A 17439-nucleotide genomic window follows, 5' to 3' on the forward strand; every position below is an offset into this window, starting at 1 on the left:
GCCCGGGGTGAGTGGGGGGGGTCCGGTGGGGATGGGGGGGTTCGGGTCCGGTCGGAGCAGGCGGGGGGGGCGGTGTCCGGGAGGGGGGGTGCTGGGGGCGGGGGTTGGGGGGGGGCCGGCCCGGGCGGGGCCCCGGAGGGTTTTTCTCGGCCGCCTCCGCCGCGGGCCCCCCCGAGCGCCCCGGGCCGAGAGCAGCGACGGCAGCGCCATGGGCAGAGGGGTGAGTAGGGGCTGCCCCCCCCCGCCCCTGCCCCACCGGCCCCCCCCATCGGGGATGGAACGGGGGGGGGGTTTGGGGTGTCCCCACGGAGGGAAACTGAGGCACGGAGCGAAGCCCCCCCCCCTCGTGTTCGTCCGTCCCCCCCCCCCCCGTGCCCGCGGTTGTGGATTCCCGGTACCGTGGTAACGGCCGCGGGGGGGGCACCGGTTCTCTCCCGGACCCCTCCGAAACCCCCCAGCTAAAAGTGGGGGTCCCTTAAGGATGCGCGCCCCCCGAGTTCCCCGGTGTCCCGGCTGTGTGCCCCCCCCCCAAAGGCTCGGGGTGCCCCTTCAAGTGGGACCCCCCCCACTCGTGCAAAGCGGCCCCTGGTGCAGGCGGGGTCCCCGATGGGACGTGGAGGGGTCCGGGGGTCTCCGGTGTCCATTGAGGGGGTCCGGATTCCCCCCCCCCCGCGGTAACGCGACCCGGAGCTGTTCTTGGCACCGGGGCTGTTTTCCATGACCGCATTGGCCCCCCCCGGGGCACCCGCCCGCCCCCCCCGGTGACACCGGGACCGGTCGGGACCCCCCCAGCAGAGCGGGGGCGCTGCCTGAGCCCACCTGCAGGGACCCCCCCTCCATGGGGACACCCCCGTGGCCGGTGTGAACCCCCCCATGGTCCTGGGACCCCCTCCCCATGTCCCCAATGACCCCCCTGTGACCACGGTGACACCCCCATAATCACAGTGGATCCCCCCATAACGCAGTGATCCCCCCAGCCTTCAGTGACCCCCCATGACCGCAGTGCCCCCCCATTATCACAGTGACCCCCCCATAGCCCCACTGATACCCCCATGACCCCAATGATCCTCCCATAGTCCCAATGACCCCCCTGTGACCACGGTGCTGCCCCCCCGATCACAGCGATCCCCCCCCCATAACCCCAGGGGACCCCTCACAACCCCAATGACCCGCAATGATCCTAATGACCCCCCCAACCCCAATGGCAACCCCATAGCCCCAGTGACCCCCCTGTGACCACAGTGACCCCCCCATAACCACAATGGACCCCCCATAGCCCCAGTCCCCCCCTTGCTCACAGTGACCCCCCCATAACCACAATGGACCCCCCCATAACCCCATTGCTCCCCCCTTGCTCACAGTGACCCCTCCATAACCACAATGGACCCCCCCATAACCCCATTGCTCCCCCCTTGCTCACAGTGACCCCCCCATAACCACAATGGACCCCTCCATAACCCCATTGCTCCCCCCTTACTCACAGTGACCCCCCCCAACCACAATGGACCCCCCATAGCCCCAGTCCCCCCCTTACTCACAGTGACCCCCCCCAACCACAATGGACCCCCCATAGCCCCAGTCCCCCCCTTGCTCACAGTGACCCCCCCATAGCCCCGGTCCCCCCCTTACTCACTGCGACCCCCCCGTAACCCCAATGGACCCCCCCATAACCCCCATTGCTCTCCCCTTACTCACAGCGAACCCCCATAACCACAATGAACCCCCCCATAACCCCCATTACCCCCCCTAAATCCCCCCCCCGCGGTGCCCCCCCCCCCCGTGCCCACGCTGCCACCGGTGCCTGCAGCCCCCCCCGTGCCCACGGTGACGCCCCGTGCGCCCTCGATGATGCCCGTGGCCACCGTGACCCCCATGTTGGCCGTGACATCCATGCCCATGGTAATGCCCACGGCGGGGGCCGTGCCCGGGGCGGTGCCAGCGCCGCTACGGCCCCGAGCCCACGGCTCCCCCCCCCGGCAACCCCGCTCCCGCAGAGCGGCCGCGAGTACTCGCCCGCGGCCACCACGTCCGAGAATGGCGGCGGGAAGAGGAAGCAGAAGGAGAAGGAGCTGGATGAGCTCAAGAAGGAGGTGAACATGGTGAGTGCGGAGCGGGCACCGCGCGGGGGCTGTGCGCTGCCGCCGCCGCGCTCACACCGGGGCTGCCTGCCCGCAGGATGACCACAAACTGTCCCTGGATGAGCTGGGCAGGAGGTACCAGGTGGATCTGTCCCGGGTGAGATGGCCCCAGCGGGCAAGCGGCAAGAGGGGCCCCGTCGCTGCCGTGGCCGTGGTGGCACGCGGTGACTGGCGGGCCTGTCCCCGGGGGTGGCACTGAGATGGGTTCCTCCTGTCCTCATGGGTGGCACTGAGATGGGTCCCTCCTGTCCTCATGGGTGGCACTGAGATGGGTTCCTCCTGTCCTCATGGGTGGCACTGAGATGGGTCCCTCCTGTCCTCATGGGTGGCACTGAGATGGGTCCCTCCTGTCCTCATGGGTGGCACTGAGATGGGTCCCTCCTGTCCCCATGGGTGGCACTGAGATGGGTCCCTCCTGTCCTCATGGGTGGCACTGAGATGGGTCCCTCCTGTCCTCATGGGTGGCACTGAGATGGGTCCCTCCTGTCCTCATGGGTGGCACTGAGATGGGTCCCTCCTGTCCTCATGGGTAGCATTGAGATGGGTCCCTCCTGTCCTCATGGGTGGCACTGAGATGGGTCCCTCCTGTCCTCATGGGTGGCACTGAGATGGGTCCCTCCTGTCCTCATGGGTGGCACTGAGATGGGTCCCTCCTGTCCTCATGGGTAGCACTGAGATGGGTCCCTCCTGTCCCCATGGGTGGCACTGAGATGGGTCCCTCCTGTCCTCATGGGTAGCATTGAGATGGGTCCCTCCTGTCCTCATGGGTGGCACTGAGATGGGTCCCTCCTGTCCTCATGGGTAGCATTGAGATGGGTTCCTCCTGTCCCCATGGGTGGCACTGAGATGGGTCCCTCCTGTCCCCATGGGTGGCACTGAGATGAGTCCCTCCTGTCCCCATGGGTGGCATTGAGATGGGTCCCTCCTGTCCTCATGGCGGGCACTGAGCTGGATCCCCTCCTTTCTCCATGAGTGACACCCAGATATCCATCCCTTCCTGGCACCCAATGTCCCTGTCCCCATGGGTGACACATAACCGTGTCCTCTGTCACCTCCTAGCACCCTGCATCCCTATCCCTATGGGTGACACTGAGCTGTGTCCCCTCCTGTCCCCATCAGTGACACCCAGCCCTGTCCCCTCCTGCATCCCTGTCCCCATGGGTCACCCTGGCCATACCCTGTGTCCTATCCTCATAGCCCCACACGTCCCCAGGGGACACAAGCCCCCCTGGGGTGGGGGGGGGACAAGCACCCCTGGGGACACCGGTGTCACCCTGTCCCCATCCCGCAGGGCCTGACCAACGCGCGGGCGGCCGAGATCCTGGCTCAGGACGGCCCCAACGCGCTGACCCCCCCCCCGACCACCCCCGAGTGGGTCAAGTTCTGCCGCCAGCTCTTTGGTGGCTTCTCCATCCTGCTCTGGATCGGCGCCATCCTCTGCTTCCTGGCCTACGGCATCCAGGCCGCCATGGAGGACGAGCCCTCCAATGACAACGTGAGGCACGGGGGACAGCGGCACCCCCGGGGACAGGGACACTGGGGGGCACCAGCACCCCTGGGGGGCATGGGTGTCACTGGGCATGGGCACCCTTGAGCAGGCACAGGAACACTTGGAGGGCATCAGCATCAGTGGGTACGGGGATCCTTGGAGGGGGACATGGGTACTACTGAGCATGGGCATCCTTGAAGGGGATAAGGACCATAGGGGACATGGGTGTCATTGGGCATGGGCATCCTTGAAGGGGATAAGGACCCTTGGGGACATGGGTGTCATTGGGCATGGGCATCCTTGAAGGGGATAAGGACCCTTGGGGACATGGGTGTCATTGGGCATGGGCATCCTTGAAGGGGATAAGGACCCTTGGGGACATGGGTACCACTGAGCATGGGCATCCTTGAAGGGGATAAGGACCCTTGGGGACATGGGTACCACTGAGCATGGGCATCCTTGAAGGGGATAAGGACCCTTGGGGACATGGGTGTCATTGGGCATGGGCACCCTTGAGTGAGTGCAGGAACACTTGGGGGGCATCAGCATCAGTGGGTACGGGCATCCTTGGAGGGAGACATGGATACCACTGAGCATGGGCATCCTTGAAGGGGATAAGGACCCTTGGGGACATGGGTGTCATTGGGCATGGGCATCCTTGAAGGGGATAAGGACCCTTGGGGACATGGATGTCATTGGGCATGGGTACACTTGGGGACACGGGTACACTTGGGGGCATGGGTACACTTGGGGGCACAAGAACACTTGGGGGGCATCAGCATCAGTGGGTACGGGCATCCTTGGAGGGGGACATGGGTACCACTGAGCATGGGCATCCTTGAAGGGGATAAGGACCATAGGGGACATGGGTACCACTGAGCATGGGCACCCTTGAGGGGGGTAAGGACCATAGGGGACATGGGTGTCCTTGGGCATGGGTACACTTGGGGGGCACAAGCACCTCGGGGGGGGCACGGGGGTCCCTGGGCCATGGGCACAGTGGGGCTCACAGCACCCCTGGGTCCCAGCTCTACCTGGGGGTTGTCCTGGCCGCCGTTGTCATCGTCACCGGCTGCTTCTCCTACTACCAAGAGGCCAAAAGCTCCAAGATCATGGACTCCTTCAAGAACATGGTGCCCCAGGTAGGCCCCGGGGGGGGGGTCACCCAGTGCGGTGGGGGGGGTCCCGCGTGGGGCAGGGGTCCTTCAGGGCGCTGTGTCCCCATCAGCAAGCACTGGTGATCCGCGAGGGCGAGAAGATCCAGATCAACGCTGAGAACGTGGTGGTGGGCGACCTGGTGGAGGTGAAGGGGGGGGACCGGGTGCCGGCCGACATGCGCATCATCTCCTCCCATGGCTGCAAGGTGGGTGACGCGGGGCGGGGGGGGTCCCCAGGACATGGGGTGGGCTGTGGGGGGGTCCCAGCACCCACATCTGCTGCCTCAGGTGGACAACTCCTCGCTGACGGGTGAATCGGAGCCGCAGACGCGCTCGCCCGAGTTCACCCATGAGAACCCCCTGGAGACCCGCAACATCTGCTTCTTCTCCACCAACTGCGTGGAAGGTGGGGCCGGGGGTCCCTGCCCCACACCGGGGGGGTCCCTGCCCCATAGCCGGGGGCCGCCGCCTCCATCCCCGTGGTGCCTCCATGCAGGCACCGCGCGCGGCATCGTCATCTCCACCGGGGACCGCACGGTGATGGGGCGCATCGCGTCGCTGGCCTCGGGGCTGGAGGTGGGCAGGACGCCCATCGCCATGGAGATCGAGCACTTCATCCGCCTCATCACCGGCGTGGCCGTCTTCCTCGGCGTCTCCTTCTTCATCCTCTCCCTCATCCTGGGCTACACCTGGCTCGAGGCCGTCATCTTCCTCATCGGCATCATCGTGGCCAACGTGCCCGAGGGGCTGCTGGCCACCGTCACCGTATGGGAGCCTGGCGATGGGTGGTGGCACTGGGAGGGATTGGTTTGACTGCGGCGGTGCAGGGGGGGCACTGGTTTCACTGGGAGGGAGGTGGTGGGCACTGGTTCTACTGATGCACCAAACTGGTGCCCGGTGCTTGCTGGGACCCATAGGCACTGCCCAAGCCCCATAAGTGCCCTCCAAGCCCTATGGGGCAGGGGGGCACTGGTTCTGCTGGGAGGGAGGTAATGGGCATGGGTTTTACTGGTGCACCCACCCATGATCCCTGGTGCACTCCAAGCCCTATGGGTGCCCCCAAGCCCTATGGGTGACCCCTGAACCCTATGTGTGCCCCCAAGCCCTATGGGTGCTCCCAAGCACTACGGGTGCCCCCAAGCCCTATGGGTGCTCCCAAGCCCTATGGGTGCTCCCGAGCCCTATGGGTGCCCCCAAGCCCTATGGGTGCCCCCAAGCCCTATGGGTGCCCCCGAGCCCTATGGGTGCCCCCAAGCCCTATGGGTGCCCCCAAGCCCTATGGGTGCCCTCTGAGCCCTATGGGTGCCCCCGAGCCCTATGGGTGCCCCCAAGCCCTATGGGTGCCCTCTGAGCCCTATGGGTGCCCCCGAGCCCTATGGGTGCCCCCAAGCCCTATGGGTGCCCTCTGAGCCCTATGGGTGCCCCCGAGCCCTATGGGTGCCCCCAAGCCCTATGGGTGCCCTCTGAGCCCTATGGGTGCCCCCGAGCCCTATGGGTGCCCCCAAGCCCTATGGGTGCCCTCTGAGCCCTATGGGTGCCCCCGAGCCCTATGGGTGCCCCCAAGCCCTATGGGTGCCCCCAAGCTCTATGGGTGCCCCTGACCCTATGGGTGCCCCCAAGCCCTCTGGGTGCCCCCAGGTGTGCCTGACGCTGACGGCCAAGCGCATGGCGCGCAAGAACTGCCTGGTGAAGAACCTGGAGGCGGTGGAGACCTTGGGCTCCACATCCACCATCTGCTCCGACAAGACCGGGACCCTCACCCAGAACCGCATGACCGTGGCGCACATGTGGTTCGACAACCAGATCCATGAGGCCGACACCACCGAGGACCAGTCGGGTGGGTGCTCAGCACCCTGACCCCAACACCCACAAACACCCAACCCCAAACACCCTGACCCCAAACACCCTGACCCCAAACACCCTGACCCCAACACCCAACCCCAAACACCCAACCCCAAACACCCTGACCCCAAACACCCAACCCCAAACACCCAACCCCAAACACCCTGATCCCAAACACCCAACCCCAAACACCCAACCCCAAACACCCTGACCCCAAACACCCAACCCCAAACACCCTGACCCCAAACACCCAACCCCAAACACCCTGATCCCAAACACCCAACCCCAAACACCCTGATCCCAAACACCCAACCACAAACACCCTGATCCCAAACACCCAACCCCAAACACCCTGACCCCAAACACCCAACCCCAAACACCCAACCCCAAACACCCTGATCCCAAACACCCAACCCCAAACACCCTGACCCCAAACACCCTGACCCCAAACACCCAACCCCAAACACCCTGACCCCAACACCCAACCCCAAACACCTCAACCCCAAACACCCTGATCCCAACACCCACAAACACCTCAACCCCAAACACCCTGACCCAACACCCTGACCCCAAACACCTCAACCCCAAACACCCTGACCCCAACACCCAGCCACAAACACCCAACCACAAACACCCAACCCCAAACACCCTGACCCCAAACACCCAACCCCAAACACCCAACCCCAAACACCCAACCCCAAACACCCTGACCCCAAACACCCTGACCCCAAACACCCAACCCCAAACACCCTGACCCCAAACACCCTGACCCCAAACACCCAACCCCAAACACCCTGACCCCAAACACCCAACCCCAAACACCCTGACCCCAAACACCCTGACCCCAAACACCCAACCCCAAACACCCTGACCCCAAACACCCAACCCCAAACACCCAACCCCAAACACCCTGACCCCAAACACCCAACCCCAAACACCCAACCCCAAACACCCTGACCCCAAACACCCAACCCCAAACACCCAACCCCAAACACCCTGATCCCAAACACCCTGATCCCAAACACCCTGACCCCAAACACCCAACCCCAAACACCCAACCCCAAACACCCTGACCCCAAACACCCGACCCCAAACACCCTGATCCCAAACACCCAACCCCAAACACCCAACCCCAAACACCCTGACCCCAAACACCCTGATCCCAAACACCCTGATCCCAAACACCCAACCCTAAACACCCAACCCCAAACACCCTGATCCCAAACACCCTGACCCCAAACACCCGACCCCAAACACCCTGATCCCAAACACCCGACCCCAAACACCCAACCCCATGAACACCCCCCATGAGCACCCCGTGGAGCTCTGGGGGTGCCCCCGGAGCCCTTGGGGTCCCCTTGGTGCTGATGGGTCCCCCAGGTGCCACCTTCGACAAGCGCTCCCCGACCTGGGCGGCCCTGGCGCGCATCGCGGGGCTCTGCAACCGCGCCGTCTTCAAGCCAGGCCAGGAGAACATCTCCATCTCCAAGGTGGCTGCTCTGTGGGTGCCCCCCCCCATATCCCAATGCCACCCCCCCCAGCCCTACGGGGGTCCCCATGGGTGTCTGTGCCCCACACAGCGGGACACGGCGGGGGATGCCTCGGAGTCGGCGCTGCTCAAGTGCATCCAATTGTCCTGCGGCTCCGTCAAGAAGATGCGGGACAGGAACCCCAAGGTCACCGAGATCCCCTTCAACTCCACCAACAAGTACCAGGTCTGGGGGGGGGGGTGGCTGCGGTGGCACCGGGGCAGGGTGGTTTTGGTACGCGGTGGCAGCGCCGATGCCGTATCCCTATATCCCATAGCTCTCCATCCACGAGCGGGAGGAGGACCCCCAGGGCTACCTGCTGGTGATGAAGGGAGCCCCCGAGCGCATCCTGGACCGGTGCTCCCGCATCCTGCTGCAGGGCCAGGAGGTGCCGCTGGACCAGGAGATGCGGGAAGCGTTCCAGAATGCCTACCTGGAGCTGGGGGGGCTCGGGGAGCGCGTGCTGGGTGAGCGGCGGGGACACGGGGAATGGGGGGCAAGGAGAACGCAGCGGCAACAGGGGGAAGAGGGTGTGGGTGTGGAGGACGTAAGGGCATGGGGACATGGAGGACGTGAGGGTGCTGGGATGTGGTGCAGGGGGATGTGAAGGACCTGGGGATGACGAGGGCACGAGGCCATGCTGGGAGGTAGCAGAACCTGGGGACATGGGGCACATAGGGGATGGGTTGTGGTGAGGATGAGAAGAGGGTGCCACTGGGTACCATTGAGTGTCACCGGGTGCCATTGGGTACCATTGAGTGTCACCAGGTGCCATTGGGTACCATTGAGTGTCACCGGGTGCCATTGGGTGCCCTTGTGTTCGCCACCCCGCAGGGTTCTGCCACCTCTACCTGCCCCCGGACAAGTTCCCGCGTGGGTTCCGCTTCGACGCGGACGACGTGAACTTCCCCACCGACAACCTCTGCTTCGTGGGGCTCATGTCCATGATCGACCCCCCCCGCGCCGCCGTCCCCGACGCCGTCGGCAAATGCCGCAGCGCCGGCATCAAGGTGGGACCCAGACCCCCCCCGTGCACCCCTCGTGGGGTCACTCCCCCCGCCAGCCGGGGCTCATCCTTCCCTGTGCCCCCCATAGGTGATCATGGTGACCGGGGACCACCCCATCACGGCCAAGGCCATCGCCAAAGGGGTCGGCATCATCTCGGAGGGCAACGAGACCGTGGAGGACATCGCGGCGCGGCTCAACATCCCCGTCAGCCAGGTCAACCCCCGGTGCGTGGGGGGGTCACGGCGGGGGCCAGGGGGGGGACCGGGGGTCCCTGGTCCCCGCTGATGCTCGGTGCCGCAGGGAGGCCAAGGCCTGCGTGGTTCACGGCTCCGACCTGAAGGACATGAGCTCGGAGCAGCTGGATGAGATCCTCAAGAACCACACCGAGATCGTCTTCGCCCGCACGTCCCCGCAGCAGAAACTCATCATCGTGGAGGGCTGCCAGAGACAGGTCCCCCCATGGCCCCCATGGCCCCATCCTGTGCCCTCTGAGGTCCCCATCCTGTGCCCTCTGAGGTCCCCATCCTGCATCCACTGAGGTCCCCATCCCTGTGTCCCACGATGTTCCTATACCCTGCGTTGCTCCATGATGGCCCCATCCCAGTGATGTCCCCATGCCCCATGGTTTCACCATCCCCATGCCCTGTAGTGTCCCATAGTGCCCCCACGCCCCACAGTGTTTCCATGCCCACCGTGGTGGTTCCCGTGGTGTTCCCACCCCCACTGTGTCCCCATCCCCATGGTGTCCCCATGCTGTCCCCATCCCCATGCTGTCTCCATCCCTATGGTGCCCTCATGCTGTCTCCATCCCTATGGTGCCCCCATGCTGTCCCCATCCCTATGGTGCCCCCATGCTGTCCCCATCCCCATGCTGTCCCCATCCCCATGGTGTCCCCATGCCCATGCTGTCTCCATCCCTATGGTGCCCCCATGCTGTCTCCATCCCCATGCTGTCCCCATGCCCATGCTGTCTCCATCCCTATGGTGCCCCCATGCTGTCTCCATCCCTATGGTGCCCCCATGCTGTCCCCATCCCCATGGTGCCCCCATGCTGTCCCCATCCCCATGCTGTCCCCATGCTGTCCCCATCCCCATGCTGTCCCCATCCCCATGCTGTCCCCATCCCCATGCTGTCTCCATCCCCATGCTGTCCCCATGCTGTCCCCATCCCCATGCTGTCCCCATGCTGTCCCCATCCCCATGCTGTCCCCATCCCCATGCTGTCCCCATGCCCATGGTGCCCCCATGCTGTCCCCATCCCCATGCTGTCCCCATGCCCCGTGGTGCCCCCCATGGTGTCCCCATCCCCACTGCATCCCCAGCCGCATGGTTCCCACCATCCCCATGCCCCACGGTGTCCCTGCGGTGGCCCCATTGTGTCCCCATGCCCCATCCCCGCAGTGCCTGATCTCCCCGTCCCCAGAGCTCCATCACGATGTGGATGCTGCCCCCATGTGCCCCCCAGCACGGGGTCCCCCCTCACCCTGCTGCCCGTGCCCCAGGGCGCCATCGTGGCGGTGACAGGGGACGGTGTCAACGACTCCCCGGCGCTGAAGAAGGCCGACATCGGCATCGCCATGGGCATCGCCGGCTCCGACGTCTCCAAGCAGGCGGCCGACATGATCCTGCTCGACGACAACTTCGCCTCCATCGTCACCGGCGTGGAGGAAGGTCCGCGCGGGACCCATAGGGACATCGCTATGGGATCAAGGGGGATGTTCGGGGTGGGGGGGGACCCCGTTGGTGACCATCCCCGTGCCCTCAGGCCGCCTGATCTTTGACAACCTGAAGAAGTCCATTGCCTACACCCTGACCAGCAACATCCCCGAGATCACCCCCTTCCTGCTCTTCATCATCGCCAACATCCCCCTGCCCCTGGGCACCGTCACCATCCTCTGCATCGACCTGGGCACCGACATGGTGGGGCCGGGGCACGGCGGGGACGGGGGGTGACGAGGGGCGGGGGGGGGGTGACCGGGTGCCGATGTCCCCCCCCCAGGTCCCCGCTATCTCCTTGGCCTACGAGGCGGCCGAGAGCGACATCATGAAACGGCAGCCGCGGAACCCGCGCACGGACAAGCTGGTGAATGAGCGGCTCATCAGCATGGCCTACGGGCAGATCGGTGAGGGCACCCATGGGTGCGAGGGGAGGTCGGTGAGGGCACCCATGGGTGCGAGGGGAGGTCGGTGAGGGCACCCGTGGGTGCGAGGGGAGATCGGTGAGGGCACCCATGGGTGCGAGGGGAGATCGGTGAGGGCACCCATGGGTGCGAGGGGAGATCGGTGAGGGCACCCGTGGGTGCGAGGGGAGATCGGTGAGGGCACCCATGGGTGCGAGGGGAGGTCGGTGAGGGCACCCATGGGTGCGAGGGGAGGTCGGTGAGGGCACCCATGGGTGCGAGGGGAGGTCGGTGAGGGCACCCGTGGGTGCGAGGGGAGATCGGTGAGGGCACCCGTGGGTGCGAGGGCAGATCGGTGAGAGCACCCATGGGTGCAAGGGGAGATCGGTGAGGGCACCCATGGGTGCGAGGGCAGATCGGTGAGGGCACCCATGGGTGCGAGGGGAGATCGGTGAGGGCACCCATGGGTGAGAGGGGAGGTCGGTGAGGGCACCCGTGGGTGAGAGGGGAGATCGGTGAGGGCACCCGTGAGTGAGAGGGGAGGTCGGTGAGGGCACCCATGGGTGCGAGGGGAGGTCGGTGAGGGCACCCATGGGTGCGAGGGGAGGTCGGTGAGGGCACCCGTGGGTGCGAGGGGAGGTCGGTGAGGGCACCCATGGGTGCGAGGGGAGATCGGTGAGGGCACCCATGGGTGCGAGGGGAGATCGATGAGGGGTACCCATGGGTGCTATGAGTGCTGCAGGTGGATTGGTGACGAGCACCCATAGGTGCTATGGGCAGATCGATGAGGGGCACCCATGGGTGCTGTGGGCAGATCGATGAGGGGCACCCATGGGTACTACAGGCACGCTGGTGAGTGTCACCGCAGCACCCATTGGTGACACCAGGGCACCCAGTAGTGATCCCAAAGGGCTGATCCCTCACGCCGGGGTTCCAGTGCCCACTGCCAGGGCAGCGCCGGCGCTCCCTGACGCCGCTGCTCCCGCAGGGATGATCCAGGCTCTGGGCGGGTTCTTCACCTACTTCGTGATCCTGGCGGAGAACGGCTTCCTGCCGGGAACGCTGCTGGGGATCCGCCTGGCCTGGGACGACCGCTCCACCAACGACCTGGAGGACTCCTACGGGCAGGAGTGGGTGCGTGGCCCTTGCACCCCCCCGCGGCTTGGGCGAAGGGGGGAACACACGGGGGGGGGCACATCCGGGGGTTCATGTGAACACGTGGGTGCACACGTGGGGCGCACACACACACATGGGGCACACACACACACACACGGGGCACACACACACACACATGGGGCGCACACACACACACATGGGGCACACACACACACACACATGGGGCACACACACACACACGGGGCACACACACACACACACATGGGGCACACACACACACACACGGGGCACACACACACACACACGGGGCACACACACACACATGGGGCACACACACACACACACGGGGCACACACACACACACACGGGGCACACACACACACACGGGGCACACACACACACACACACACGGGGCACACACACACACACACATGGGGCACACACACACATGGGGCACACACACACACACACACGGGGCACACACACACACACACACGGGGCACACACACACACACACACACACGGGGCACACACACACACACACACACACGGGGCACACACACACACACACATGGGGCACACACACACACACGGGGCACACACACACACACACACGGGGCACACACACACACACACACGGGGCACACACACACACATGGGGCACACACACACATGGGGCACACACACACACACGGGGCACACACACACACATGGGGCACACACACACACACACATGGGACACACACACACACACACATGGGGCACACACACACACACGGGGCACACACACACGGGGCACACACACACACACACGGGGCACACACACACACACACACGGGGCACACACACACACACACATGGGGCACACACACACATGGGGCACACACACACACACGGGGCACACACACACACACGGGGCACACACACACACACATGGGGCGCACACACACACATGGGGCACACACACACACACACGGGGCACACACACACACACACATGGGGCACACACACACACGGGGCACACACACACACACGGGGCACACACACACATGGGGCACACACACACACACGGGGCACACACACACACACGGGGCACACACACACACACATGGGGCACACACACACACATGGGGCACACACACACACACACATGGGGCACACACACACACGGGGCACACACACACACACGGGGCACACACACACATGGGGCACACACACACACACACACGGGGCACACACACACACGGGGCACACACACACACACACACGGGGCACACACACACACACACACAGGGCACACACACACACACATGGGGCACACACACACACACACGGGGCACACACACACACACACACACACACACACACACACATGGGGCACACACACACACACACACAGGGCACACACACACACACACGGGGCACACACACACACATACACGTGTCACACACACACACACATGGGGCACACACACACACACACACACGGGGCACACACACACACACACACGGGGCACACACACACACACACGGGGCACACACACACACACACGGGGCACACACACACACGGGGCACACACACACACACACGGGGCACACACACACACATGGGGCACACACACACACACACACACGGGGCACACACACACACGGGGCACACACACACACACACACACGGGGCACACACACACACCCGGGGCACACACACACACATACACGTGTCACACACATACACGTCACACACGCACGGGTGCACACGCGTGTTCCACATCCTCTTGCACCCTTCCTCATGCCCCAGCCCCTTGCCCGTGGCTGCCCGGGTGTGCTCTGCTGTGCAGCCTGTGGTGTGCACCTGGTGCTCTGACTGTGTCCCATATCCATGTGTCCATGTCCCGTGTCCATGTATCCGTGTCCCATATCCATGTGTCCATGTCCCATATCCATGTGTCCATGTCCCGTATCCATGTATCCGTGTCCCATATCCATGTGTCCATGTCCCATATCCATGTGTCCATGTCCCGTATCCATGTATCCGTGTCCCATATCCATGTGTCCGTGTCCCGTATCCATGCGTCTGTGTCCCGTGTCCATGTGTCCATGTCCATGTCTATGTGTGTCCTTCTCCCCATGCCCATGTCCCTGTCTGTGTCCTGTATCCCGTGTCCATGTCCCATGTCCTCATGTCCATATCCCATGTCCATGTTCCTGTATCCCCTGACTGTGTCCCATGTCCTGTGTCCGTGTCCCGTATACCATGGTCCATGTCCATATCCCATATCCCATATCCCCATATCCCATGACTGTGTCCCGTGTCCGTGTCCATGTCCATATCTGTGTCCTGTGTCCCATGACTGTGTCCCATGTCCCATGTCCCCATGTCCTATGTCCCATGTCCCCATGTCCATGTCCTATGTCCCATGTGTCCATGTACATGTCCATGTCCCCATGACTGGGTCCCATGTCCGTGTCCATATCCTGTATCCATGTTCCCATATCCCACAACTGCATCCCATGTCCTGTGTCCATGTCCCGTATCCCATATCCCATATCCATGTTCCCATATCCCATGACTGCATCCCATGTTCCGTATCCCATGTCCCATGTCCATGTCCTGTATCCCATATCCCATATCCATGTTCCCCTAGCTCATGATTGCATCCCATGTCCCATGTCCTGTGTCCCATGTCCCATGTCCATGTCCTGTATCCCATATCCCATATCCATGTTCCCCTATCCCATGACTGCATCCCATGTCGCATGTCCCGTATCCCCTATCCCATATCCATGTCCCATATCCCCTATCCCATATCCATGTCCCATATCCCCTATCCCATATCCATGTCCTGTATCCCCTATCCCATATCCATGTCCCATATCCCCTATCCCATATCCATGTCCCGTATCCCCTATCCCATATCCATGTCCCGTATCCCCTATCCCATATCCATGTCCCATATCCCCTATCCCATATCCATGTCCCGTATCCCCTATCCCATACCCATGTCCCATATCCCCTATCCCATATCCATGTCCCATATCCTCTATCCCATATCCATGTCCCGTATCCCCTATCCCATACCCATGTCCCGTATCCCCTATCCCATATCCATGTCCCATATCCCCTATCCCATATCCATGTCCCGTATCCCCTATCCCATATCCATGTCCCATATCCCCTATCCCATATCCATGTCCCGTATCCCCTATCCCATATCCATGTCCCGTATCCCCTATCCCATATCCATGTCCCGTATCCCCTATCCCATATCCATGTCCCATATCCCCTATCCCATATCCATGTCCCGTATCCCCTATCCCATATCCATGTCCCATATCCCCTATCCCATATCCGTGTCCCGTATCCCCTATCCCATATCCATGTCCCGTATCCCCTATCCCATATCCATGTCCCGTATCCCCTATCCCATACCCATGTCCCGTATCCCCTATCCCATACCCATGTCCCGTATCCCCTATCCCATATCCATGTTCCCCTGCCCGCATCCCACGCCCCGTATCCCATCTCCCGTGCCCGCAGACGTACGAGCAGCGCAAGGTGGTGGAGTTCACGTGCCACACCGCCTTCTTCGCCAGCATCGTCGTGGTGCAATGGGCCGACCTCATCATCTGCAAGACCCGCCGCAACTCCGTCTTCCAGCAGGGCATGAAGTGGGTGCCCCCCCCCCCCCAACACCCCCCCCATCCAGCAGCACCCATGGGTGCCCCCGCACCCACCCGCTGCTCTCTGCACCCCCAGGAACAAGATCCTCATCTTCGGGCTGCTGGAGGAGACGGCGCTGGCCGCGTTCCTGTCCTATTGCCCCGGCATGGGGGTGGCCCTGCGCATGTACCCCCTCAAGTGAGCCGGCAACAGGGGGACCCGCACCCATGGGTGCCCCCCATCACCCGCTCACCCCTTGTAACCCCCCCCCCCCCCCTTTGTCCCATTCAGGGTCACTTGGTGGTTCTGCGCCTTCCCCTACAGCCTCCTCATCTTCGCCTATGATGAAGTGCGGAAGCTCATCCTGCGCCGCTACCCGGGCGGTGAGTGGGGACCCCCCATGGGCCCCAAACCCCCCACCCATGGACCCCTGTTGGAGCTCAGTCCCCCCCCATTTGGGGATCCATCCGCCAAAATCCCCCCTTTAGAACCCCCCCCCCAAGTGCTCAATGCACCCCAACACTGGCACAGGCCCCCCCAAAGCACCCTCGGGGTTGGGGAGGCCTTAGGGGACCCACAGAGGGTTGGGGGGCACCCTATAATCGTGGGGAGCACACAAAGGGGTTGGGGGGTGAAGGAGGGTGCAGGGAAGTGGGGAGCCCCATAGGAGAAGGGGAGAGCCTGGAGGGGTGGGGGGCACCCAAAGGTGGGAGCACCCCCTGACGCCCTCCCCATTGCAGGCTGGGTGGAGAAAGAGACCTACTACTAAGAGGCTGTGGCCCCCCCCATCACCCCTTGTGCACCCCCAAACTAACCCGGGGGGGGGGGGGCACCCTCTGCTCCCCCCCATGGGGCATCCAGAGCCCCCCCCCCAATTCAGAGCAATAAAAGAGCTTAACCCCCTCGAGCCCTCGTCTGTGCTGGGGGGGGATTGGGGGAAACAGGGGGGATGGAGCCCGGCTGACCCCCCCCTTCCTCCGTGTCCCCAATAGCCCATGACCCCCACTTGTTACCTGATGCCCTCCCATGTCCCCCCATGGGCCCCCCCATCTCTGAGTATGGGGGTCCCCAGCACCCCCTGAGGGGCACCCCGGGGCTGGGGGGGGGGGTGTCCATCCTCATCCACGTGTCCGTGTGTCCATCCCGTGGTGGGGACACTGGTGGGGATGGGGGGACACTGGTGGGATGGGTGACAGCACCTGAATGGCACTGGGGAGGTGGTTGCCATGGGGGGGTCGTTGCTATGGGGACAAGTTGCCATGGCATGGTCGTTGCCATGGGAGATGGCTGCCATGGAGAGGCAGTTGCCATGGGGGGGTCGTTCCCATGAGAGATGGTTGCCATGGGGAGGTTGTTGCCATGGGGAGGTCGTTGCTATG

General features: G+C 63.7%; 1 protein-coding gene across 2 annotated transcripts; it reads left to right on the plus strand.

The window, feature by feature from the left end:
* Window positions 1–208: 208 nt before the first annotated feature.
* Window positions 209–16829, plus strand: LOC308230202 (sodium/potassium-transporting ATPase subunit alpha-2; the record flags this gene model as incomplete). 2 transcript variants are annotated; one of them, XM_080634790.1, is made up of 23 exons in its annotated part: window positions 209–220; window positions 1995–2099; window positions 2176–2235; window positions 3430–3633; window positions 4656–4769; window positions 4856–4990; window positions 5073–5190; window positions 5281–5549; window positions 6423–6621; window positions 8007–8116; window positions 8207–8341; window positions 8433–8622; window positions 8990–9165; window positions 9251–9387; window positions 9464–9614; window positions 10666–10834; window positions 10929–11083; window positions 11163–11286; window positions 12272–12417; window positions 15938–16068; window positions 16157–16258; window positions 16352–16443; window positions 16801–16829. In XM_080634790.1, the coding sequence occupies 23 exons, from the start codon at window positions 209–211 to the stop codon at window positions 16827–16829; spliced, it is 3063 nt and encodes a 1020-aa protein (XP_080490916.1). The 2 variants fall into 2 exon arrangements, with proteins under 2 accessions (XP_080490916.1, XP_080490915.1); XM_080634789.1 differs by lacking the exon at window positions 209–220 and adding an exon at window positions 1846–1899.
* Window positions 16830–17439: the final 610 nt, after the last annotated feature.

Source organism: Psittacula echo (genome assembly GCF_963264785.1).
Source record: "Psittacula echo genome assembly, chromosome: 26".
Taxonomy (NCBI): domain Eukaryota; kingdom Metazoa; phylum Chordata; class Aves; order Psittaciformes; family Psittacidae; genus Psittacula; species Psittacula echo.